Source organism: Oryx dammah, unplaced genomic scaffold, assembly GCF_014754425.2.
Source record: "Oryx dammah isolate SB20612 unplaced genomic scaffold, SCBI_Odam_1.1 HiC_scaffold_14, whole genome shotgun sequence".
Classification (NCBI taxonomy): domain Eukaryota; kingdom Metazoa; phylum Chordata; class Mammalia; order Artiodactyla; family Bovidae; genus Oryx; species Oryx dammah.
Genome location: NW_024070198.1, coordinates 41,561,637 through 41,586,423, shown reverse-complemented (window position 1 = coordinate 41,586,423; position 24,787 = coordinate 41,561,637). Strand labels below are relative to the sequence as shown.

Sequence of the window (24,787 nt, the reverse complement as noted above, 5' to 3'; positions counted from 1 at the left end):
TTTACCCCCTAGAAATCCCCAGGGAAGGTCAGCTCCACCCCCATTCTTCTAAGAGCAACTTGACAGTCAGCAGTCCCTTCCTGGTGAACTGCAGGCCTTGGAAGAAGCATACAGTATTTATTACAAAGTGAACAAAGGGCAACAGGGGGCACTGGAGGGTCTCAAGCACAGCATGATAAAAAGAACAAGTTTTATGCGGCATACAATGGTTTTTCAAATTAGAGGTGTCAAGACATTAGTCATAAAATCCATTCAGGGGGCCATAACCAGCATTTCCTTAAAAAAGAAGGGGGAAAAAAAAAAGGCAGGAAGGGAACTGATGCATCAGATGCACAGAAGACAAGAGATGTTTCACACAGCTTTGTCCACTGTACACACTCCTGACCTCTGTGTGTTTTGGACCACGGTTCAAATGTGCTGCTTACTTGCGTCACAACCGAAAGGTTTGAAAGTTACTGCTCTAGAAGACAGAGGATTTAGGGTAGAGGCTGGAGCCTGCAGCACACCCCCAGATGGCCAGGAGGGACCCTTTAAGGTGGTGTATAGTAACAGTAGAAAGAAAAGAATGATAAACAAAAAAAAAGACACACTTGAAAACAAGAGAATTTGGGCAGGGAAACCCAACGAACACACTAAGGTATTACACATGGGCCATTCGAGGGGAAGGCAGCCGTAATGACACAGGCCAACTGTGAGGAAGAGCTGGTGAAGAGGTCCGCAGAGGAGGCAGGAGACACATTTAGGGTGAGATACGTTAGGCTGCAAGAGACGAGAGGACATACAGATAGACTACAAAAACAGCTCGGCCATACCATGCCCTCAAAACCAAGGGCCCCTCACTGCATTAACTTAGTCACCTTTTATAAAACTGTATTAATTCTCTTTCAGTTAAACCATGTTTTAAATTTATGCTCTGTCCTCAACCAAGTGGTTATGATTTTAAAAAGCACATAATCACACTAAAGAACCAATACCATCAGTTAGTCTCCAGCTATTACATTATTCACCATCCCAAGGGCTTCCCTTTGATTTAGCATTTGATGGATAAGCACAGACGGGTCTGTCGTTTGGCTGCGAGTGCGCCCACGGACGGCATCAGCACTGGGGCTGGGAGCCGCAGGGCCCCAGCGGCCCTGGCACTCCCAGAGAGAGTTGGGCCAGAAGGAGCCTGGCAGCTGCCTGCAGGCTGTGCCCGTCCCGTGAAGCCGCACAGCTGGCTCGAGGGCCCTGCTGATCCAGCAAGAGGGCACAAGGGAAATGGCAGAACTCCAACAGATCACTTTATTCAAGACTGAATCCCCAAAGTACATCCGAATAGACATAATTAAACAAGGCAGTGTGGACCGAAAGGTACAATGTCATCCCCACCAGGACCCCTGATGAAGGGAGGTTTGCTTTACAGAAGGCTTTTTACGAAGTAAATTACATTAATTACCAACATTTAAAAACATCCAACATTTAAGGGTTTTGAATCTCTGATTTATTAGACAGCATGGAAATAACAGGTTTAGGTTATTTTACAGAAAGAGCTCAAGCTACTCAGACACAGCAACTGGGCTTGCTGAGGGAAAAACAATTCTTCAGACTACTGCACGAGGACACAAAGACTCCTCATCCTACAGTCAGGAGGAAAGGGCACACCAACAAGAGAACAGAGAAATTCACATACTAAATAATGTGTCCACAATGACTAAAACGCATCCCTTAAGGGACAATCATGTATTGGTAGGAAGCAAAACAAAGCTTTCCATAGAGAAACCACTTTCACGAGATGGTTAGGTGGACCTGCAATGAAGAAAATACATTTCAAAAGATGGGTTCAGATGTACAGTAAGTTTTCACTAAAATACTTACAAATAAAAATAAGACCTCTCTCTGTAGCAAAAGAAATTTTTTAAAATACATCATGGATAAAACAAATTTCAGTAAAGGTCCAAGTACCATTCAGATACATACATTTGCAAATAATGTAAATAAAAAAACAAAAAGTGTGACAACAAAAATACGATTTGGAACTACCTAGAACAGGCCAAGCTAAGTTCATGTTCTGCTTCAGGGCATTACATTGAAATGAATCTCATTCTCACTATAATTTTTTTCTTTTTAACCTTAATCACCAGCGGCTGGGCAACTGAAATGGACATGAGAACTATATAAATGTCAGAGAAATATGTAAACCTCATTAATGTTTCCAAAAATTCATTTAGAGATAGAAACAGGTCCAAATAGATGCCTGTCTAAATGTACTGCAATTACGTTACAATTATTTTTCCAAATACACAGATATGCTCTGTCTTTTCTCAGCTCATTACTGACTCAAACAATTTGCCCTTCTGGGATCAATTGTTTGCTAATAAATAATTGTTTACAGTCACAAAATGATGTTAGGAGGTTTTCTTATTAGTTTTCCTCCTGCACCCTAATAAGATTGAAAACGAGCTGATTCCCCAGAGTCTAACCTTAACCTCGCTTTGTTTCACAGCCCAGGAAATGATGACCCATCTGCTTCAGAAAATAATGGACAGCCGAGAGGAAATATTGTTTAATTGTAGATTAACCTCCTCATGAGGCAGTCTGAAGCAGCTTTAGAATTAGCAACTATAACCAGCAAGAGAAACAAATGGCTCAAGAGCCTTCTTCTCTACCATTTAAGGCCCAGAAAGAATGCAAAGGGGGCTTTATTACCTACATTTATTTACATTTATTTCCACAGTGGAAACAAAAATCAAGGTCAAAACTGACTCTCAGAAGTGCTGTTGCTGCCCTCCCCTTCTGTTTGCCCAAATACCTTTAAATGCAGAAAAACCATCAAACCATCTCATGCGCTAAAGAAAGTGTTTAAAAAAAAAAAAAAAAAAAAAATAAAAAAAACCTCTTTTCCAATATTTTCAGGTTCTTATAATATTAAAAGTAAAAAATGTTCCCTGGCTTCTTTGTTAATAGTAATATATCCACCATTGGGGAGTACGAATTGTTTTATTATCATCAACATGGCACTTAAGTAAATGAAATCTTGTCAAGTACATGGTGACCTACAAGTTCAAAAGAAAAAAGAACAGCATGAGATCAAAATGGCCGGCCAGGACAAGAGACACAAAAGTGAGAGATCAAATGCAAACCCAGCCCTTTATCCAACAGGCTTCACATGCTACGCCTTTTCTAAAGGTACACCTGTGAGAGAGGGCACACACAGTACGGAACATTTCACACTCTGCCCTCTCTCAAGGACTCAAGCAACTCAGCAAGGGCCCTCTATGCCATTCTAATTCAGAAAAGTACAGGAATCCTGGAAACAGTTATCCATAAATATTTAACTGAGGACTTCCTTCTAGGGCCTGAGGAGAGAGGGACAAGCAGCAGGGCCAAGACTCTTGGGGGTATTTTATGGTCAAATAAGTGTCCAGGTATCAGGTTTCCCTCAAGTCTGGTACAGGTAACTAAGTAAAAAGCTCTGCCCTACGTACCAAGAAAATGTAAACGGTTCTTCCCTGTCAACAGTTACACCCAAGAGCCAAAGACATCTCCAGAAATTTCAAAACTAAGGAAATCTAGTATTCCAGGCAAGCCCATATTACTCTGAATTTCCAGTAAGACCTGAAGGTCATTTCATTCTGTGTAAATATTACAGAAACAACCTCTGTGGAGAGGAAAGATTTTTGGCAGTTCAAATTCTTAAATATCTTAAATAGAATTTGCTAAAATAAATTATTCTTGAATTCCTCAACTTAATTTTGAAGCAATGAGCTAGTAATAACTCCAGAGATTCAAATAATAGTGCCTATTCAAGAAGAATGAGAGTTTGACATTCTTCTCTACAAAACAACTAGGCACAATTTTATCCATCAGACGTCTATCAACCTACGGATATTGAAAGCTTGGGAGAACAAGATAAAATCAACTCCAGCCCTACAGTCAGCTGTAATATCGAGCAGGCATCAACAATGCTATTCATGAATTTAGAAAAATTAATAAATCCTGGGTTGAATGCAAGAAAAGGCTCAAATACAGGTGAAGCATACTCACTTGGGTTTTGTTTCTGCATCTGTCACTTGGCGAATGAAGATACCATCTTCGGGATGTTCCGTGTCATCCATTTCATACATATACGATGATGCTATTGCAAGCGTGGTCCCATCATTACTGAAGGCGAGTGAGGCGATGCTGGTGGGGTACCGATGGAACTGGCACAGTCGCTTTTTGTTAAATGGATCCCAAATATTTACAAATCCATCAGAACCACCTGCAAGTGATTTCAAAATAGTTCTTGAAAGCAGATACAAAAATAGCTATTATCTTGACAATTTTTAAGATCACAGAAGTTGCATTTTCCCCAGGGAGTATGATACTAGATTCTTTTCCCCTTTAAATATCATAAAAAACCAAGCACAATTTTTAAAAACTCTGCCCACTTCCCAGGTGGTCCAGTGGTTAATACGCCACGCTTCCAATGCAGGGATCGCAGGTTCAATCCTTGGTCAGGGAACTAGGATCCCACATGCAACACAGAATGACCAAAAAAAACACACCTGCCCAAGTACAAATATGCAGCATTCCATTAACAGCAAAAGCGTATTAACAAGCAGATAGAAGTGAATATGCCATACTCTACCTGTGGCAAAAGTGTTGTGGATGTTGTGAAAGGAAATGGCGTTGACTGGGTAAATCTGCTCAATATTGTTTTCTTTCAGTCTGTGACACTTGAAGGCATACTTCTTCTTCTGTACCTCGGGGCTTGGGTCCAAGTACTCAACTGCCACTCGACCTTCAATAGAACTTAATACATAACCCTGACAAGAGGAGATCAGAAGACAAAACTAGTGAATCCAGATTCCAAAACAAGGCATATACTCCCAAATTCAACGCACACTAAAGAAAGGTAATTATTTTTTAAATGAAAAGAGAATATGGCTGTATTTTAAACAAATGTTTAAGCAGGACTTAGTTAAGATCACTCCAAAAGTTTAAAAACACTTATACCTGCTATATTAAAAAACAAACAAAAAAGGCCACCATAACTTACTTTACCAGTACTCTGCACACTGCAATCAAAAACGTCTAGGTATTCTGTTAAACCTCACAGGAATTTTTAAATTATTTCAATATAATTTATTTGTTGTCCTGTCCAGAAGGGGACTCAAATTCATTCCATCACTTGGAATATATTTTTCTTGGCTTGATGCCTCCTCACTTCTAACAGCTCTAAGAAGAACTGTATCTTCTTCACTGAGGGTGTATCAATAATCCAGACCAACTGGAAAACCAGCCTTCCATCTGTCATCCTGCCTCTTGCTTTTAACTACAGCAAGTCAAGTTTATACCCAAACAACACAGATTTTCAGCAAGGTTCAAAAGTGCTCTATAATTTCAAACCTCTCCACACCTTGCTGTGAAATATTATGTCAGAGAAGATAAGAGAGGAAGATAGTATGAAATCTATATTTTACTTCTTTAATTTTTCAAGATATGAAAAAGATTTATTTCTAAAAAACTATTAACACTGGTAATGAAAAAAGAATCAGTAAAATGTTACTTTTAGTTAAAAAGCTTCCATTATAAACTACAGATAAACTCCGACAGAAAATTTTGGATATAAAACATCATAATATTCATAAATGCAAGCTTATTTGGACCATGCATTTAAGGTTTTTCATAACTTCAATTCCAATGGAAACTTACAATATCCTGAGAAGAACTGTGATCACCATTTGAGGTACTAGCCTTTCGAAATAAAGAGCTAAGAGAATAGAATAACGGACCTAATTCTTTTGAGCTCCACAACCACTAAAGGACAGCCATAAGATACCAAAGATATCTGCTGTTTTTAATGACTCTCCTCATAAAATTCCCAGAGCAAATGACCCCACCACCAACTTCCCTTCGATCTTTTAGGACTGGGGGCAGGGGAGCATTAATATAGCATCACCTCATCTAGTGATGACGATGGAAGGTGACCCACACTGTTCAAGAGTTGGTCACTGTATGAGGCACAGCTCCCCTCTAACCTCAGAGGCATTCCTTTAAAAAAAAAAAAAAAAGTAGGTTCTGCTCTCAGACTAGCTAAAAACCTCTATTAGTATCAGGGGGAAACAAGAAGGAAAAAAAAAAGGGAAAAAAAGAAAACAACAAATTCCATAACTCTAAATTTTCAGATTTAAACTTGAATTCACTGGTTTGTAAATTAAAATACCTGCAAAACTCTCTTCGATTACTGTATACCTGTCAAGCTTCCTGGAGGAGGAGCACCAAGGAATCAGAAAACCACTGGTAGATTATTTACCCTCTGTGAATATCAAAGCTTTCTCTAAAATTGAGTTAACACACTACCTTTTAACAAAAGGTTGTTGAAAATACACCTAACAGAAATTCCAATCACCACTCCAAAAAAAAAAAAGCAAGCAATGCGTAAAACGCAGTGACCAAATCATTATTATAAAGGATTCTACTATTTTCAAATTCCCACAGCAGGCGGGGGAGGCAAGGTCAGTACCTGCTTGTTGGGGAATGCTCGGATGCAGCGCGTCTGGTACTTGAGGCTGGACTCGCGGCGCTGCTGCACGTAGCCCATGTTCCGCAAGTCCCACACCAGCACTCTGCGGCCTGCGGTGCCCACGATCAGCCGGTCTCCTGACACCGACAGGGTATACACCTTTCAAAAAAGACCAAAACTTGCTAAAAATGCATGCCTGCAAATGGCATTTTGCTCCAAAATAAAGTCCACGGATCATAAAACCATTAAAAAAAAGTTAGCGGATAGGTTCTCAAACACAGGTACCAAAATTTTAAATACTTCAGTTACACAAACCAAGTAACTGGCACAAAATAATACACCCAAGATATTCTTAATACTTAACCACGTATCATAATAATGCACATTCTAATTAACTCTCCAAAAAGATGATTCTCTTTCTTACTAAAACAAACTAAATTATTAAATAATTTTATAGCCCTCTTGTTTCATTTAATCACAATATAAAAGTGTAAAAGATACTCAAAAAGGAGACAATAGACAATAAAACCGTAAAAACAGCTCAAGATACCTTTCAATGGGCTTCTGGCTTTTCATAAGACAATCATTTTCAAAGTTATTTTTCTATGATCACCTTTTAGACAGAGATTTCACGTTGTAACTCTTTGATTTTCCCACCTGTCACACTTAATAAATAAGCCTTTCCAGGAAGAGTGAGAGAGTTAACATTAATTACCTGCTTACTTGTTTTTGGTGGCATATGAACTCAAAATTAAAAGACAAGGTCAGTGGTCTGGCACATGACAAGGCAAATGTTTACACCTTGACATCACACTAAACACTCAAGACAAAATTATGTTTACGGAAAATTTTAAAAGCATTTATCCCCTAAAAACAACTGGTTTTTTTTTCCCCCTCAAAATTCCTTTTCAATAGTAAAACAACTTTCACAAATTATCCCCTTATAATAAATCACAAAATTTCCTGCCTTTAAGGTGACTTACTTTCAAATACATTATCTGGAGACCAAACAGAGATACCAAATTCATGAAAATAGTAATAAAATGTGCTTTCCTGATCATGTTAAATCATTTTTTTAAAAACCTAGACTTCAGATATATAACTGTGTTCTGATCATTACTTCCAATTAATAAGCAACTAATTTAATCTAATATTTTAAAACCTGAAAAATCACTATAAAAAATGAAGAGGCCTCATTACATGCTAAGACATCTCTTTAACATTCAGTAATTAAAGATTATGGTTAGTTATCACTAACATATTAACCATGTAAGCATCCCCCCCATCGCTGCCCCCCCGGGAGGGCGGGGGGGCAGAGGTGGGGGGACTGGGCTTAATAACATAACAACCTGATAATTTCTACAATCTAGCCTTAAAATTCAACAACTAATTTGACCAAGGGAAAAAACACAGAATTTAGAAGACTCAAAACAGTAGATTTAATACAAGTGTATTTCAATGAGATATAGTAAGATTTACTATTGTTTATTCAAAAAACATTTGCAGAAAAACAGAAATTAGCTAAGACACATGAAACACCAAATTCAAAAAAAACAAAGAATCCAGAAAAAGATCAATTTGTAACAGTACAATCAGAATGGGAATTTTATCTTAAATCCTTACTATCCAGGTGACACACAAGCTTCTAACAGCTTTCTATCCCCACTGATCGTAAATCAAGTAAAAACACTGTCATGCTACTGACTGGGTATATACATTTATCAAAGACCGTATTAAAAAAAGTGACATAATGAACCTTGCTGAACCAATAAGCAGCTTGATTCAGTATGGCTGTCCATTATATGATATTCTGTCAGCAATTTATCACAGCTCTTAACATGTTACATACAACCATAAATCAAAACTAGAAACAATGCAATTATTTTATTCTGAACAAAGGTCTTGCCAGGAGTAGATTCGACTGTGATGTGACAAAAATAATGGCTCTTTGGATGCACTACAGTATATAATGACAGCTAACAGGAACTGAATAGTATATTTACACTGAGGAAATAGACTCAAGTGAAGGATACCTTTAAACTGCTAAAACAATCAATCTTTAAAATTAACTACCACCTGATAAAGTCTGATGAGGATACAGCAAGAATGCTCAATTACACTTTCATTGTACAGATCAAAAGGTTAGAATAATACAAAACATTTCAGTTTTAAGAAGCTTCCTTCAACTACCTCTGTCAGTATTAAAAATAAATAAATTATAAAAGCCAGGGAATAAAGGACGTCTTTTTCACTAAACTTTAAATGATAACCCATTTCACCCTCTCACAGTCAACTGAAGAGAAAGCTCAGGCCATAGTGAAAATGAGTGATGCTCATCCCACTTTCTGCTTGGGGAAGTCAAACAATTTCAGTCTTTGCTAAATGACTTCTCTGAAAAGCTGCTTCCCAGCCCTGGGATCTAAAGCATTACAATACATGGAAGTGGGTTTATCACTAGTGCTATCCAGTACAAATGTGACAACTGACAGGAAAAAGCTGACCAAAGTATGATTAGTTTTCCTTTACATATTTAGTTGGGTTTGTAAAATAGACTCATCAACTCTTAACCTCTAAATTCAACATTATCTTCATCATTTATCAAGTCAAATCACCCCAAGAACCGTAATTCCTGTCATGAACATAAAAAGCCTACCTTTTCAGGCTGAGAGAAGGTCCCAGCATTACAAGGGGTTCTGGGATCCCACAATTTAACCGTCTGATCCCAGCTTCCAGTAACCATCACATTCACTTCAGGACAGTATTCAACACATCTGATAGGGGCATCATGGGTTCCAACAAGATTTTCTGTAGGAATAAAAATAAACCAACAACCAACAAACACCTAGCTTTAGTAAAGATTCCTCAGGTGAACAACAAAAGGAAACATTCATTCTACTGTAATGAATCCACTTCCACCCAATCAACAGAAGTATCTACACACAGAAAAACTCCAGGACCACAAAGTCGTTCATTCACCTCTGTCCATCTTACAGTGCATAGCTCGATTCGCTGGCACAGTAATAAGAAAAGCTACCTTGAGTTTCAAACTACATTAAAATGATGGTGTATCCGTTATTTTCATCACTTGATTCTAGATTCTTTCAAATCAGGAACCTTGTTTCAACTCTACAGTTCTGACTGTATCTAGTGCATGTTCTGATACATGCTAACTGTTCAAGATATACCTGTTGAATGAACACTTGAGTGGAGAACTCTGGTCCAAGGGATCTGGATAAAACTTATCACATTAAGCTGATATTTCAAAGAAACGAATTTAAGTGGTAACAGAATTATCTGAAAGCTGGGGATGAGGAAGGCAGGGAGGCTCAGGATTAATAACCACTTGGTTTTCATGGTGGTTATATTTCTTTCCTTCTTTAATATTTATCTGGCTATGCTAGGTCTTAGTTGTGGCATTCAAACTCTTAGTTGTGGATGTGAGATCTAGTTTCCTGACCAGGGATTGAACCCAGGCCCCCTGCATTAGGAACATGGAGTCTTAGCCACTAGACCACCAGGGAAGCTCATCAAATTTCTAATACACAATTTCTTCCCTTTCAATTTCAACTTTTCACATTATCTCATTCATGCATTCAACTAACATCTACTAGCTGTCTACTATGTGCCAGAATCTATGCCACATGCTAAGGTAACAACAAATACAAAGAGTATGTGGTTCTGATGCTCAAAGAGGAAAACTACCTGTTTAAAAACACTCCATTTAAACAAGAAAGAAAAGTAGCTCATAAAATTCAGCAAAGACCTCCTAAGAATAAGCAGCTAATTCCTTTAATTATGGTCCCCAGCATTAAAAATCTGTTTGCTTTTTGGTGTTTTCTCGAGTTTTCAAACAAATAGAACCTAAACCTACAAGCTAACTTCCTAATTAGAAAAAACTGCTAGCAAACAAAACCAAACATCTGCAGCTGTGAGTTACATGACAAAACGGCTTTCACGTAAAAGCCTCTTCTGATTGGATCCTTCTTTTCTTTCTGGATAAAATATAGCGCCCATCCTCCATCCATTCTCTCACTGTCCAACTCATCCTCATTAAGTCCTATCTCTGTGCCTTGCTATGTTCTTCAAGTACATCTATATCTAACATGTGCATATACAACATAAACAAAAAACCTTCACTCGAGAGCTCTGTGTATTTGAGTTCCATTCCAATCTCTATTCTACTTCCAAGTCACGATAAAAATGTGGGTAATTAATTTCATCGCTTAGAAATTAACTAAAAGAAAACGTGTTACCCTGTCCTTCATTCAATAAATGCAACTGAATAATGTTCTATGCTAAACAATTATACAAGCTGGGTTACTATGGTACCCAGACAGGATTGACTATTTTATAATGTTAGATTTTTAAAACCCTGTCTTCCTTCAGTCTGAACTATAGTAGTTTCTGAAAACAGAACTCTGAAACATCAACACTATCCTGGAAAAATTCTACTGCAAAACACCGCAAGATCCAGTTCCCTTCTGAGGGCAGGGTAAAGGTCAAATACTTAAGTGCCACTTCATGTAAACACTGTGGATGGAGATCACAATGAGTTACACTGTTAAAATACATACATAATATTTTGTGATTCTAACTTAATGGTTATCATTTAAACAAAAAAGTCCTAAATTCAAGCCACTTTTACTTTTATCTAAGCAACTCAGGAACTAAGCAATTCAGGAACTACTCTTCTTAAATAAAGATTTGTGAGTAAGCACTAGCTAAGAAAACAATAAACTGGTAAAACTGAGGCTCTGTTACCTTGATCGGTGTTCAAATCATGCATTTTCAATTGATGGTCTAATCCCCCACTCCAGGCATGTGTTGGATCCTACAAAGTAAACATTTCAAGTCATTCAAAACTTACAGAGCTTTAAAAAAAGTGTTTAACCTTGGAGTAGGAAATGGCAACCCACTCCAGTATTCTTGCCTGGAAAATTCCATGGACAGAGAAGTCTGGAGAGCTGGCAGTCCATGAGTAGCAAAGAGGTGGACATGACTGAGCACGCATGTGTAACAGGTTATGGAATTTGGAAAATACTAACAAGGAAAATGGTTCCTGTAGCCCAGTCACCTAGAGATAACTACTGCCAACACTTGACCATGTCTCTTCTAATCTTCTTATAAAAACAGATATAATTTAAAAATAAAGTGTGAAATCAAACTCTGGATACTTTTTAGTTTCAGGAATATAGCCCATGTCATTAATCAATCCACAGAAATATTACCAGTAGTGATTTCATAATAATCCATACTATAACTGAACTTCCAATTTTCTTATGTCCTTATTGTCAAACAATTTTTCTCACATTTTTATTTCAATAAACAACTACATAATAAGCATTTTTAGTAGCGTTTTCTAGGAGCAAGATTAAGGAAAACTAGGGTATGGACATTTATAAGATTCATGCTTCTTCCTGGCAAATTCCATTCTAGAAACATCCTCTCCATCTACTTTTCCATCCATATAAAGCCACTTGCCTTGCCACATCCTGCTCAGCATTACTTAATTTCTTACACTGCCATGAGTTTATTAGGAGTAAACAGTATCTGTGGTTTTAAATTGCATCCTTCAATTACTTGTAAAGTTGGCTTTTTTAGGTTTAATAGTTTTTAAATGAAAAAAAGTGTTGAAAAATTCCTCTACCAGCCAACTCCTCAGCTTATGTTCAGAATGAAGTACGCTGGGCTCACTCATTGTAAACAAACAAAAAACAGTGCAAAAAAACTGAGCAAACTAAGCAGTCACCCAAACCACTATGCACGCAAACTAAGGAAGAACTGTTCACCACCCTGGCTGAGAGCCAATACGTAATCCCATTCACTAGCAAACAAACCTTTCAGTAAGTAAGACGGCCAAATTTTACAGTCTTGCTGTTGAGTTTCAAGTACATTCTGTCCAGAAAAATTCAGTGTTAACTCCATCAGAAGCTTAAGGGGAGACCCAGTTCCTGACGTCTGTCAAGTCCCCAGGACCAAAACGCAGAACAAAGCAGCACCGGAACCTCAAGGTTAAATGTGGGGGTGGGGGTGGGGGTGGGGGTGGGGGTGGGAGGGGAGGGGAAAGAGAGGGGCGCTGTCCAAATAACCCTACGGACGAGAGCCTTCGCCCAACACTGCAAAAGGGACGCTGATCACGAGGGACACCATAAAACTCAAAAGGGTGCAGGAGCTGAAACGGGGAACACCTACGTAGAAGGCGCAGTCCAGGACGGCGCCGGTGTGCTGGTACTTGAGCCGCATGGAGTTGGCCGGCACATCGTAGAGGCGCACGGACGTGTCCCATGAGGAGACCAGCAGGAACTGCGATGTGTTGGGGCTGAACTTCACCGAGGAGATGCCGTCCTCGGGGGGTTGGTTCAGCTTGAACTCGTTAGAACCGGTCATCTAGGGAACAAGGGCCTGGTGAGAGTCTCCCCAAGAGGCCGGGGTCGCGAGGCTCGACTCGCAGAAAGGGCCGGGCAGTACGGGGGTGGGGCGGGTCCCCCAAGGGGCCGGGGTCGGGAGGCTCGACTCGCAGAAGGGCTGCCGAGTAGGTGGGGTGGGGGTGTCTCCGGGGGGCCGGGACAGAGGGAAAGGCCGGCGACGTGCCCTCTGCGCCTGCGCAGGGCCGCCGCGCCCTCGCCGGTCGGGCCTTATCGACCTCCCTACCCGCCGCCCCTCCTAAGCTTCCCTACCGGCTGGGCCCGCACCGCCACACCCCTAACTCCAGCCTGGCCCGCCGGATCCACACCCTCCCCCGCCGCGGGCTTCTGCACGCCAGCCTCTCCCCACTCCCGCCCCGCGTGCTCCTAAAATAAAAAGGAAAAGCCGTAGAAGTGAACCCGGTTCCCAGCATACTACTCCGCCGGCTCGGGAACCCGGGGGACATCCCCAGAAAGCCCGTGCCTGCGCCCGGCCACCTCGCCCCGCTACCTCGGGCTCCTTCAGAAGCAACTCAGCCACCGCGCCCGCAGCCACTCGCCGCCGCCGAGCTTCCCTCGCCGCTCTCGCGCGTCGAGCGAAGTAGGCGGAGACAAAGCTCCAGCCAAAGCCTGTCATTGGCTGATTTCAAACGCCAACGTATCCTTCTAAGGCAGCCGATTGGTCCATCCCAAAGCCCCGGGCTCGGGCGACCCAGTCAACCTGTTCCGGCACAAAGGCAAACGGCGGCCTTTCCGATCACGTGACTGCTTTCCGCCACCAGGCTGAGGCGCCCCGCCAGTGCTGGACGCGTGAAAACTACAACTCCCAAAGAGCATCGCGCCAAGGCGGAGCTCACGCCCTCGCCTGTTCTTGTGGGGCATGCTGGGAAATGTAGTCTTTGTGGCCAACGCTTGTCCTGGCCTCTGAATAGTAGGCGGGAAAAATGCTCTTTCCGTTTGACTCTTGGAGCCCTCCCCATGTCTCGGACACAAGAACTCCATTTTGGTCAGTACTTTTATAGGACTGAATGAGTCTCCCTTCCACTGGACGTACATATCCGGTGAAGTTAACCAAAAGTGGAGAAGAAAATATTTGCTCTGACGAATGTTTTGCCCCACTTTTTTCTCATTTTCCTGGACTTTCCACCTATGAAGCAGGTGCTCACATTTCCCATTGTCGAAGATCTTCTGACTTCAGAGAAACTCATCCTTATTTATACTCTGCTTTATCTCTTCATTCCATCTTTCTGCAAACATTTATTGAGCACCCAGTTCGTGCCAGGCCTAGTGAGAAGAGTGAGGAAAAGCATTAATCAGATCAGTTCTTGCTCTGGAGGAACTGTTTTTCCAGAAGGTGGACAGACTGGGAAACAGATAATTACTCTTAAGTGTGTTAAAGCTCAAAAGCCTCTTACAGACATATGTCCAAGTAAGACCTTAAAATGACAACCACAAGCTTCTCTCTATTCCACTCTCTCACACCCCAACAACACTCTAGACTTACAGGCTCTGCTCTATTTTCTGTTTCTAGAATCCTCCAGGAATAGGAGAATCAAGAAAGTTGCTTCTGTAATGAGAAATGCTTTGGTCTCCATGAAAGAAAAGCAATACTTAATAACTAGAATGCTGTGACTCAGTTACTATTGAATATCAAAAGCATGCTGAAATGTTTCAATTTGATCCATGCTATACCATCTTTTTCACAACCTTTTGTATTGTGGGGAAAAAAACCTTACTTTATTATACAATCATATGAAGTGGGAGAAAATTGTTGAGGTTAAAGTGTTTAATTTCTAAGGCAACTCGATAGAGAAAAGGTGTTGTTGGTCCTTATGCATTCATATACACTGACTCAACTAAACTTCTTTTTGTGAATCGTGATACAGTAAACATACAACCACCACTCTTCTGCCCAGCGTACTGATGGTATTCCTGCCAAAATACAGATTCTTCCCCTCTCTCAATTCAGTCGCTCAATCGTGTCCGACTCTTTGCAGCCCCATGGACTGCAGCCTGCCAGGCTTCCCTGTCCATCACCAACTCCGGGAGCTTGCTCAAACTCATGTTCACTGAGTTGTTGATGCCATCCAACCATATTATCCTCTGATGTCCCCTTCTCCTTCTGCCTTCAATCTTTCCCAGCATCCTCACCAGTCCTCATACTTGGTTCTCTCTCCTCTTTCAACAACTTAATGGCTAGGTTAAGAATTTTAAAGTGCAGTGCCTTACCTCCATTCTAATTTTGGCTAAATAATTTTATCTCCAAATAATTTTATTTGGTTCCCTCTCCCAGTTGTTTATTTAATTCTACTAGTGTTCAAGATTCTGAGCATGAATTATCCACTAATAAAATCTAAGTGTATTTCATTATCCAGTGTGTGTATGATTCAGGTCCCTCTGGACAGGCAGTTGCAGCCGGACTCGATTTGAGTTTTAAGAAACGTCAATCTTTTAAATCCAGTTTAGAGCCTGAAAGGAGGCTGATGATTTTGCTGATTATTCAAATGAATTGATAGTCTTGAGATCGGAAATCTGGCCACAATGGAGTCTTGAACAACATCTTAAATCCAAATGCAAAGCTGTGTGTGTTTCTCTCCGTGTGTGTGTGTGTGTGTGTGTGTGTGTGTACTTAGTTACCTATAAGAAAGAGGTATTCCTAGAAACTAATCACACTGTTGGATCACCTTTGACTCCTAATTTCTGGATTAGTAAAAAAGTGATGTATCCACTATATGACAAACGAAAAGGATCATCCCTAAAATCCTAAGGGCAAAAACCACTTTGCTGTTAACTGTCTACACAAAACCACTTCCTATAAAAGAAGTAAGCCCAAGAAAGATATAGTGATCTAATACTGGTAAAACCATCATCTCTTTCTAAAAAACAATCTATCGAAGTGCCGACCAAAATGATATGGATGAAATATTTCTTTACAAATAGTTCCTTGAAGGCAATTTGGTTAAATCTGCATAGAATATTCAAAGAGCAACTTGAGAGGAAAAGAAAAATTTTAAGCAGGTTATCTGGAAGGAGAGAACGTCATTGAAATATGTGTACCAAAAATCTCAGAAGAAAGGTGCAATGTTAGTTTTCTCTCTCTGACTGGCCGATATCTAGCATAGTTCCCAGCCCTGTTTACTAGGGCTCAGTAAATATTGAACTCAGCTGGAATTAAATAAATGCAATTGACCTAACAACTTTGGCACATGGGTTCTTGGGTAACATCCTTCAGGTGTCATCTTGAAATTATAAATTTCATGAAATTCAACGTGAGAAGAAAAAAATAGAAACCTCAAATATGAATAAGACATCAGGTATTTTAGACATGATACTGTGGGTCACATAGACGGATTACAGATACGCTGCATACTTTCACAAAATGCAGATAATTTCCATGTCTGTTGACTCCAAAAGACCGGTCCATCAAGTCGAGATTTTCTTTCTAGAGGATGAGATTCGGCCTCTGCGCTGCGACTCCCCGCACCTTAGCAGAGAAGCTCGGGCCGGAGAACCCGGGAGCTCGACTCACGTGACACAACGGTCAGCCTCCTCAAAGCTCAGGCTTTTTTTTTTTTCCGACGTTTTACGAGGAACAGGTGGCTGCGGTCTAACACTGCAAGCCAGCGATTTGCATAACACTCGCGCGCCTCTGTTCTCTTGACGCCGCGCCCTCCCAAGCCAGGGTGCGGCAGCAGGTGCTGGGGCGCCGAAATCCGTGGGCGCGCAGACAGCGCATCAAGGTTCCATTCAGTGCCAGCTGCCACGTGCCTGCCCGACACCCGGCTACTTAGCCACGCTCCATGCAAAACCACGAAGAACAACAACAACAAAAACTGTGGGGAGGAGCCTTCGCCTCCCGAGCTTTCCTTGCGCGGACTCGGGCCTCATCCCTCCTTGGCCGAAGGGCCGCTTCTCTGTGCCCTGTTCCTGCGCCGCGCCAGACGCGCAATCCTGCCACCGGCTTGGGAACTGTGAGCGGCTGTAAGTCTTGTCGCGCCAGGCTGGGGGACGAGCAAACCGGGCTCGACACGAGATCCAGGCAGGGCCGCCCCACCTGCCCTGTGCCCTCGGAGGGGAGGCTCCTGTCACTGAATGGACCACGTCGCACGGCCCTGTGCTGCCGCCAACCCCAAGCCGCTCCCAGGGCTGGAAAGAAGCTCGTTCCAGGAGGCAACTGCTTTGGCAACTGCAGTCCCGCATCTATCCCTCTCAGCGCCCCGGGAGTTGGATTCCGGCCGGGCTGAGTCTCCGCCCGCGCGGAGACCAGGGCACCCGCTAGTGGAATGGGGTCCGCCTCCAGCCCACGTGCCATCTCGGCGGCGCCCGACCTTTAACCTCTGACCTCCGCCCCACCTTCCAGGTGGGGAGAGCCAGACCTCCTCTGACGCACGCCTGCAACCAGTTCCGTGGAAAAGCGACAAAAACCTGCGCATTAGCACGCCGGCCAATCAATTGCACCAAAGTTAGCAACGATGCTTTAAATGTTTTATTTTTTCTTTTTAAAAATATTTACAGATCTGAAAGCTATCCCCCTTTCGCCCCTATCCATCCTCGGGACAAGGGAAATGAAAAGAGGCGTTGAGATCATTGTTCAAAGCCCCCAAGGACTGGCTTGGCCGGCCGTGTGTGCGTGTCCATATATACAGGTATATTTACGGGAAGAGGAATGTATCTGGTTTGGTGTTTTTATTTTTCTGATTTTTTTTTTTGTCCTACCGTCCAGTGTCGATCTGACCGAAACTCCCAGTCCGACCACCACCCTAGAACGTCCCCTCCAAAATGGTTTTCAAAACGTATTGGTTTGTTTGGGGGTAGGGGGCGGGTAGAGAGCAAATGATCTGGCTGGAGAGATGCCGATAAATACCAGAAACAATCAAACCAAAGTAGGGCAGAAGCCATAAATAAGAGATAATGAATACACATGGTGTATTTCGTAATATTTCTGGAAACGCGCCGCCTGCTCCGGAGTTGGGGGGGCGGGGGCAGCCCGCGCCAGCCTAGCTGGGAGCGGGCGGGAGGGCGCGCGGCGCGAGGCGGGCGGGCCGCTCTCAGTAGTCGAGCTTGTTGTAGAGGTTGTAGAGAGGTAAGGCGGAGAGGTTGCTGCCCGGGTAGTAGAGCGGCGCGGGGAAGGCGAGCGAGCGCGGCACTGGCACGCGCAGCAGCGAGCTGTCCCGGAACACCAGCGGCATGCCCACCAGAGTCTGCGCCGACGCGTGCGCCATGTTGGCCGCCTCCAGCTCGGCGGAGAGCTGCCGCTTCCACTTGTTGCGGCGGTTCTGGAACCAAGTCTTGACCTGGGTCTCGGTGAGCTGCAGGCTGGAGGCGAGGCAGGCGCGCTCCGAACTGCTCAGGTAGCGCTTCATGTCGAAGGTGGATTCGAGCTGGTACACCTGGCTGCGCGAGAAGACCGTGCGCGTCTTCTTCTTGGCCGCGCCCGCCTGCCGCTCGGCGCCGCCGCTGTCCCGAGGCCGCTCGGGCCCCGGCGACGGCGAGCCCGCGGGCAAGAGCCTGTCTTTCTCTTCCTTAAAGTCCGGGTGCGAAGAAGAAAGGAAAGGCTTGCGCTCCGAGCTCACCGGTCCCGCGCCTCCGCTGCCCTTGGGAGTACCTGGGGAGTGAGAACAGATAAGAGAGCCATGGAATTGGGGAGCCTCATGGACCCCCAGCTCCTGCCAGGACCAGGGGCTTGGCTGGCGCCTGCAGCCTTGGTTCCCATCTTCCTGGATCTCAGCCCCTACTCTTCTCTTCCTCTCGCTGAAACCCAAAAAGCGGCACCCGGCTTTTGAAAAGCAACAGGAGAGGGACCCAACTACTTGGAGCCTGGGGTCTCTGTGCTCCCAGCTTCCTGAAAAGACCTGTGGCAACAGGGGGAGGAGGTCTGGAGGGGGAACATTAGCATCTTTTTGAAAGATGACTTTGCCTTGTAGTAACTGAGCTGGAAGAGTTCCCTGAGCTTTTTAGGGTGGCGTCGTTTCACAGGCCGTTTGTTCGGAAATCAAGCTAAGGACTGACACGGGGCTCCCCTTGGTCAAATGTTGTAAAGAGGAACCATCTCTGAAAAGCACCATTGTCAATCATCTTGGAGTGCTAATCATTCTGAGGAGGAGGAGGGGAGAGAGAGGCAGAGGTCGAAGAGAGGGGAAGAGAGAGAAGAAAAGGACGCAGAAGGAGATTGCGGTAGAGACGGACGGACGGACCGCTCAGATCCGACTTCCAGACCTCGTGTGCAGAAAGTATCCGATGTGCAAAGGGGATATTGCAGAGCCTCGAGAGCGGCCGGCCCTGTGCCAAACCCACAAACACTCCCTTCAACCTAACCTTCCCCAAACCGCGCCGCGCGGCATGTGTTCCCGGTTTCTTCCCGAGCGCCTGCGGGGCGGAGGAGTCAGCGCAGAGCACGCCTCTCCCCCCCAACCCCACCCTCGGCCCCGGACCCCGCGCGGCCGCGGCTCTGACCAGGGGCGGGGGACCCGACGCGAGAGCCCCGGCACAGTTTCCCTCCCCTAGAGCTTGCTCTAGGCCGACCCGGCGGCGTGCGATCCTTACCCAGGCAAGGAAAGGGGATGGGGGGGTGGTGCTTGGAGCCGGGCTCCTTGGGGCCGTGCGGGTCTGGGCAGAAGCAGGCGGGTGCCTTCCAGCCGTCGTCCGGCTCCTCCTCCTCCGAGGACACGGACAGGCTGCGCTTCCTGGCCGGCCAGCCGGCCGGCTCCCTCGGCGCCTCCGAGGGGCCCCCGCCCAGGATGGACTGAATGGTGAAGCTGGAGACGCCGCCGGCCGCCGGACACCCCTTGCCCGCATCTTCCTTGCTGCCCATCCTGGGTTCATAAGAAATCGGAGGAAACCAAGAACTCCCTTTAGAAATGATCTGGGTGGAAGGTGGTGCAAGCAGGCAGGCGGGGGGGAGGGGCGGGGAGGGGAGTTAGGGGGAGGGGGCGGCGAAGCTGGCGAGGCGTCCCCTCCGCGCGGGGGAAACGCGGGCACCCGACAGCTGCGCTGGGGTCCCTGCCCGCCCGGCTTCAGGCGCGCCCGCCCAGCCCCGGCGCGAATGCCCCTTCCTTGCCCGCCGGCTCGCTGGGTCCCCGGCGGCGCGGAGGTGGTGCGGCCTCATTTGCATAGAGGTTACTCGGACGCGGCCAATCGCAGCGCCGCCGAGCGGCCCCGGAAATTTTCAAAAAGCACAGGCCGGGCTCTCACAGCCCCTGTCCTCTCCCCAGCTCGCGAAGAGCGCAGCGGGCATCTGCTGTGTCCAACCAGCCTGGACCAAAAGCAGGATTGATGACAGCTAGGTTCTTAGCCTCTGTGGCATCTCTGATGGCTCAGACCCCGGCCCTGTTGAGAGACAGGGGCAGCTCGGGGCTCAGAACTGGAGTGGCCCCACGCCTCCTTTAGGCGACAGGTCCTCACACCCTCAAAGGGCTCACAGGCTGCGCCATGACCCTCCCCAACCTCTCATCCCTTCTCTCCTGAGCAGGCAGGTAGAGCTGGCAGGCCTCTGCGCCCCGCGGGGGAGGTTGGGGGTCGTGGGATTTAGGAGCGTGCCCATGGGAACTGATGCTCTTCGTAGCAGCTTAACTAGGAGGCCTAGGATCAGACAACTTTGGCCCTTCCTCCCCACAGCCCCCAACCTTGTCACAGGCCCAGCAGGACTGCATGATCGTTGGGGGGGGGGGGGGGTGCGGAGGCCCTAGATCTTGTTTCAGGAGATCCAGGTTCAAGTCCCAGCACTACCATTTACACGCTAGGTGAACTTGGACAGGTTAAGTCCTAATCAGAGCCTCACTGTTCTCAAAGGTGACACGCACCCATTAATATCCCCTTCCCTTCACCTGTTTTGAGAATGGCCTAGGTAGGAATGAAAGGTACTCTGTAAACCTCTGTAAACAGACCAAAGCTCGGCCTTGTCTTCCCTGACTCATTTTTACGTAAATATTGGTCAGGGAATTGCTGCAAAAATAGAAGCGATTTGCTCCAGGAAAGGGGAGAAGGAGATGAGGACCATGGTTTTAGGATTAGGGAAAGGGTATTCAAATGGGAAAGTGACCTTGAACAGGATTCTTAAACTTTCTGAGCCTTGGTTTTCTCATTTTTAAAATTAGGGGAAAGCAACGATTGCCTCGAAGAAGCTAAATGAGGTCAAAGTGCCTGATTCTGAGCACAGCTTACGGTAGGTTCTCAGTTAACCATAGTTCCTAAGGTGTTTGCACGGCCCTCTCAAAGCCCTGACTCCTGCTCTTTTCATTCCCAGATCAACTGGTACCAGATGCGAAACCCACGCGACACAAGCAAAACGTTTCGGGGGCATAGTTGTCTACACAAGCCTGGAGGAACCCCAGGTGAGGCAAGACTCCAAGGCGCTCAGACGACCTCAGCCCCGGGTCTGCAGCCTCCGGTACGGCTCGGCTCGGCCAAATGATCCCAGGAGCCCTGACCCTATGGTGCACCACCCCCCCCCCCACAACGCAGCCAAGGGAGAGAGGAGACTGAATCAGTTCCCACAAATGTCCAGACGCTGCCCCCATGACGGTGCAGTTCCCTCCTCGCCCGCGCCGCGCCCGGGTTATTGAGTAAAGCGCTTATAATATCATTAGCCGCGGTGAGTTACCGACTGCAGCCCTACCCGTGGCAGAACCTCTCCCTACTTAACTCCTCCAAGGGCTCGTTAATGGGCTAATTGATTAGGAGTCGGCGGCGCGGCGGGGGCAGGGGCAGGCGAGGGGGCGGGGGCCGGAGGCTGTGCGCCACGGCCCGGGAGGGAGGCCGGCGAGGGGCAGGTGCCGGCCTCCGTCACCGCATTAACCTCTTCAGGGCTCGGCGGCGGGGTCGAGACACATTACAAATGGTCAGCTTTAATCATGGTGTCAGCTCATTAACCCGGAAGGACCCGGAGCTGAAATACAATTTGCGCGTCCTCCTCTGCGCGGCCGCGGCGCGAGCTCCCGGGCCACGTCACAGCCCGGCCTGCGCGCCCCCGCACGGTTGCGGGGTAGAAGGGAGCATCCTGGAAACCAATAGCCGACTCGCACCCGCCTACGACCTCTCCTTGCGGGTCTCCGCCGGGCTGCGCCCACCCCGAGGGAAACAGGCCGACGCGGCGAGCGGAGCCTGGGGAAGAAACACCCTTTGGGGTAGGAGGAGGGCTTTCACTGAACTCTTCTGAGCTAGCAAATACTCGACGCCGGCAACCTAGATTATCCTGAGTGAATCTAATCAGTCTTCACTTGAATCCTCAGAGCAAACCCGTGGTGCCGATCCTTAGCCCAATATACAGGCGGGGAAACTGAGGCCCAGGAGGAAAAAAAGTGACCAACCCAAGTAGAGGAAGCAAGATGGAAGCCCGAGGTTGTCCCACTGCCTGTACGCGGCCCTGGAGAAGGGGCGAGGGGCGGAGCAAGCATTGATGCTGAGCTTGGGAGTGGCTGCGGGGTAGACTGTGAGGACCCCGGCTATCTCAAGCCGGCCGGGACGGATGTTTGGGTGGAGTTGGCTTCTGCCAAGGCAGTGGCCAGGTGTGGCAGCGGCGGGGCCTCGGGGATGAGCCCTGGAGAAACAGCTCCCAGACCTGGCGACGTTCGGAGGCGGGGGGCCGGTGGCGAAGAGCCATGCAGCCTGGTTTGAGGACTCAAGAAACCGTGCAGGCTCGCGACCCCCAGTCGCCGCCACCACCCGCTTCCGTGGGCTAGTTTGGGAAGGAAGTCAGAAGGAGCCTTCCTGCCCGGTTCTCCGCCTGCTCGCTACGCTCCTTGCGATCGCTTCGACGGTTTGGTCTACACAGACGCGCGCTCCTGCCCAGGCACCTCTTCGGACGCGAACACCGTAAACCTCAGGCTCGCTTCTGCATAAACGATTCCGCCGTGGCACGCAGTCGGTCCGCAAACGTGCGCTGCAGCGCCACAAACACACTGCCCCGGGCCGGGAAATGGTGGTGGTGGCGCAGGCCGAAGGCCGGGAGGTTGCAGCGGAGAGGCTGTTGGGGGAGACGGGGCAAACGGGTCCTCCACGCCTCCTCTCCTTTCAGCTGGTCACGGGCGGGGTCTCCCGCTGCCCCTCGGTTACGGACAGCAGTTCCACTGCAGGGGCCAGAGGGCCAGGACAGAATCTCCCCGCCTTCCCTTGGGGGCATTTTTTGGGACGGTGGGTCCCCGAGACTTCATGGCGAAGGCAGAGGCCCAGATGCCCTCTTGGGCTGACCGCAGCTGCAAACCACACTGCTAGGAACCTTCAGCGTCAGGAACCACCACCCACAGACATCCTGTCTCTCTGCCCTCGAGCGTGGCAATCCTTCAACTCGGTCCCACCTCCCGCCCCACCCTCCTAGTCTTGGGGTGGCTCCGCCCCTCCTTAGTTCAACCAGATTAACAGCCGCTACCTCGGGAGTCAGGCCCCTCGTCTTCCTTGGGATCGCTCCCCCCTCCCCTCCCGCTTTTCCTGGGAATTAGGCATAACCGAGTTTCAAAGAATGATAAACTTTCCGAGACTGAAAGGACGCTTAAAGTTTAGGTCTCGAGATTATGCCGCTGCTCAATATTAAAGCGGCCCAGAGCAAACTTGCCGAGGAGCCTAATAAAAATTGATCCTCTCTGCTCTGCGGCAGTCGGGAAATAGGCTGGCTGAGCCGGGTAATAGTGGAAGAAGGCTCCCTCTGAAATGACAGATGAAGTCATAAACAAGTTTGATCTTGGAATCAAGCTTCGATAAATATTAAACACAGTCTCCCCCCCCCCTCTTTGCGAGAGTGGATTATGATATATGGCGCGTCGAAACTTTAAAATAAGGAAATACCAGAGAAAATGATCTCAATAAATTTTCTAAGTATAAACGTTGATTATGTTTCGATTTTCATTCAAGGGCCTCTGCTGTTCGTTCTTCGGTGCAAATGACATCTTGCAATAGGCTTTTGGGGAAAAGGGCTCCCTATTTGAAAAAGAGAGCCCCAGAGGTGTACAATTTATGTAATCTGCGGCTGGAAAATGAATTGTGTAATTTATTGGAAAACAGAAAGTCATGAAGATTGGATCAGCATAGCCGAGTCCCAACACCCCCCTCCCCACATCCATCAAGTTCCAATTAACAGCCTAACCAGAGAGCTTTAATGGGTTTCCAATCTAGTGGCCTGATAGACTCATCAATTCCTCTGGGAGAAATTAAGAAAATCGACCGCCCCTTGGCGACGCAGTGTCATTCCTTTCTGCAACTATATGTCAAATTAAAAACACAATTAAAATTTAAACTGTTTCAATCAAAGGGTGCCCTGCAACCTATGTTTCACTTAATAGAACTTTGATGAAAATCTGATGCGTGCACTCCATCACCAAGGGGGGCGAGGGCGGCGAAGCTCACGAGAGAAGGGGATTCTTTCTTTTTCTTTAAGACTTTAGCGCTCGGGTGAGGCACACCAGGTGACTCCACCCCGCAGCTTCAGACTAAAAGAAGGGAGCAGCGCGCTCTCGGCGCGTTCTCGCTCTCTTCGCTCTCACATCTCCCCCAACTCTTTTTCCTCTCGGTCCACTGCAACCAGAAGGGATCCTTTAGGAATCCGGCGACAGAGATTGGGGGGCGGGCAGTTTTCGCTGCGGAGAGGCAGCGCCTGGAGCAGCAGTCAGGGAAGGGAGCTGGGCGAGTACAACAAGTGGGCATCTCCTGGAAACTGTCCGAGGAGGCCCGCTGCCTCCAACAATCTCTTGTCGCTGGTCTCCGAAACTGCCCGGACACACGGCGGAAGTGCAACGGGATCCTGGAGGCAGAAGGGTGGGGAAAGATCCCGAGCGGAAAAATGGACACCCGCTGCGCTGCTGTCTGAGACCGGATTCCCTAGAAGCTGGAGCTCCCCCACCAACCCCAATCCCCACCCCACCTCCACCCACCCCCACCCCACCCCCACCCCCACCCCCACCCCACCCCC

The 24,787-nt window shown here is 46.6% G+C and overlaps 2 protein-coding genes and 1 long non-coding RNA gene across 4 annotated transcripts in view; all 3 read right to left on the bottom strand.

Annotated features, from left to right (window-relative positions):
- Positions 1–1,267: 1,267 nt before the first annotated feature.
- Positions 1,268–13,600, bottom strand: BUB3 (BUB3 mitotic checkpoint protein). 2 transcript variants are annotated; one of them, XM_040254957.1, is made up of 8 exons: positions 13,403–13,600; positions 12,680–12,874; positions 11,249–11,318; positions 9,141–9,292; positions 6,488–6,646; positions 4,610–4,787; positions 4,024–4,240; positions 1,268–3,032 (listed from the first exon to the last, which is right to left on the bottom strand). In XM_040254957.1, the coding sequence occupies exons 1-8, from the start codon at positions 13,526–13,528 to the stop codon at positions 3,017–3,019; spliced, it is 1,113 nt and encodes a 370-aa protein (XP_040110891.1). In that variant the 5' UTR covers positions 13,529–13,600; the 3' UTR covers positions 1,268–3,016. The 2 variants fall into 2 exon arrangements, with proteins under 2 accessions (XP_040110891.1, XP_040110892.1); XM_040254958.1 differs by having other exon boundaries at positions 1,268–1,785.
- A 4,339-nt stretch (positions 13,601–17,939) lies between these two features.
- HMX2 (H6 family homeobox 2) lies at positions 17,940–19,702 on the bottom strand. Its single transcript, XM_040254956.1, has 2 exons — positions 19,435–19,702; positions 17,940–18,496 (listed from the first exon to the last, which is right to left on the bottom strand). The coding sequence occupies exons 1-2, from the start codon at positions 19,700–19,702 to the stop codon at positions 17,940–17,942; spliced, it is 825 nt and encodes a 274-aa protein (XP_040110890.1).
- A 4,141-nt stretch (positions 19,703–23,843) lies between these two features.
- LOC120873893 overlaps positions 23,844–24,787 on the bottom strand; it is a 2,313-nt gene continuing 1,369 nt past the window's right edge. The window contains exon 2 of the long non-coding RNA XR_005723557.1: positions 23,844–24,619. This is a non-coding gene — a long non-coding RNA (uncharacterized LOC120873893). The remainder of the gene's footprint in view (positions 24,620–24,787) is intronic.

What these genes read in the sequence shown, in the direction of transcription:
- BUB3 (XM_040254957.1), bottom strand. Translation starts at nt 13,528, where the DNA reads ATGACAGGCTTTGGCTGGAGCTTTGTCTCCGCCTACTTCGCTCGACGC. An exon ending in CCTTCTCTCAGCCTGAAAAG is followed by an intron (nt 6,647 to 9,140) that starts GTAGGCTTTTTA and finishes CTTTTTTGAAAG; the next exon opens with GTGTATACCCTGTCGGTGTC. An exon ending in CCACAACACTTTTGCCACAG is followed by an intron (nt 4,241 to 4,609) that starts GTAGAGTATGGC and finishes AATCACTTGCAG; the next exon opens with GTGGTTCTGATGGATTTGTA.
- HMX2 (XM_040254956.1), bottom strand. Translation starts at nt 19,702, where the DNA reads ATGGGCAGCAAGGAAGATGCGGGCAAGGGGTGTCCGGCGGCCGGCGGC. An exon ending in CATCCCCTTTCCTTGCCTGG is followed by an intron (nt 18,497 to 19,434) that starts GTAAGGATCGCA and finishes CTCACTCCCCAG; the next exon opens with GTACTCCCAAGGGCAGCGGA.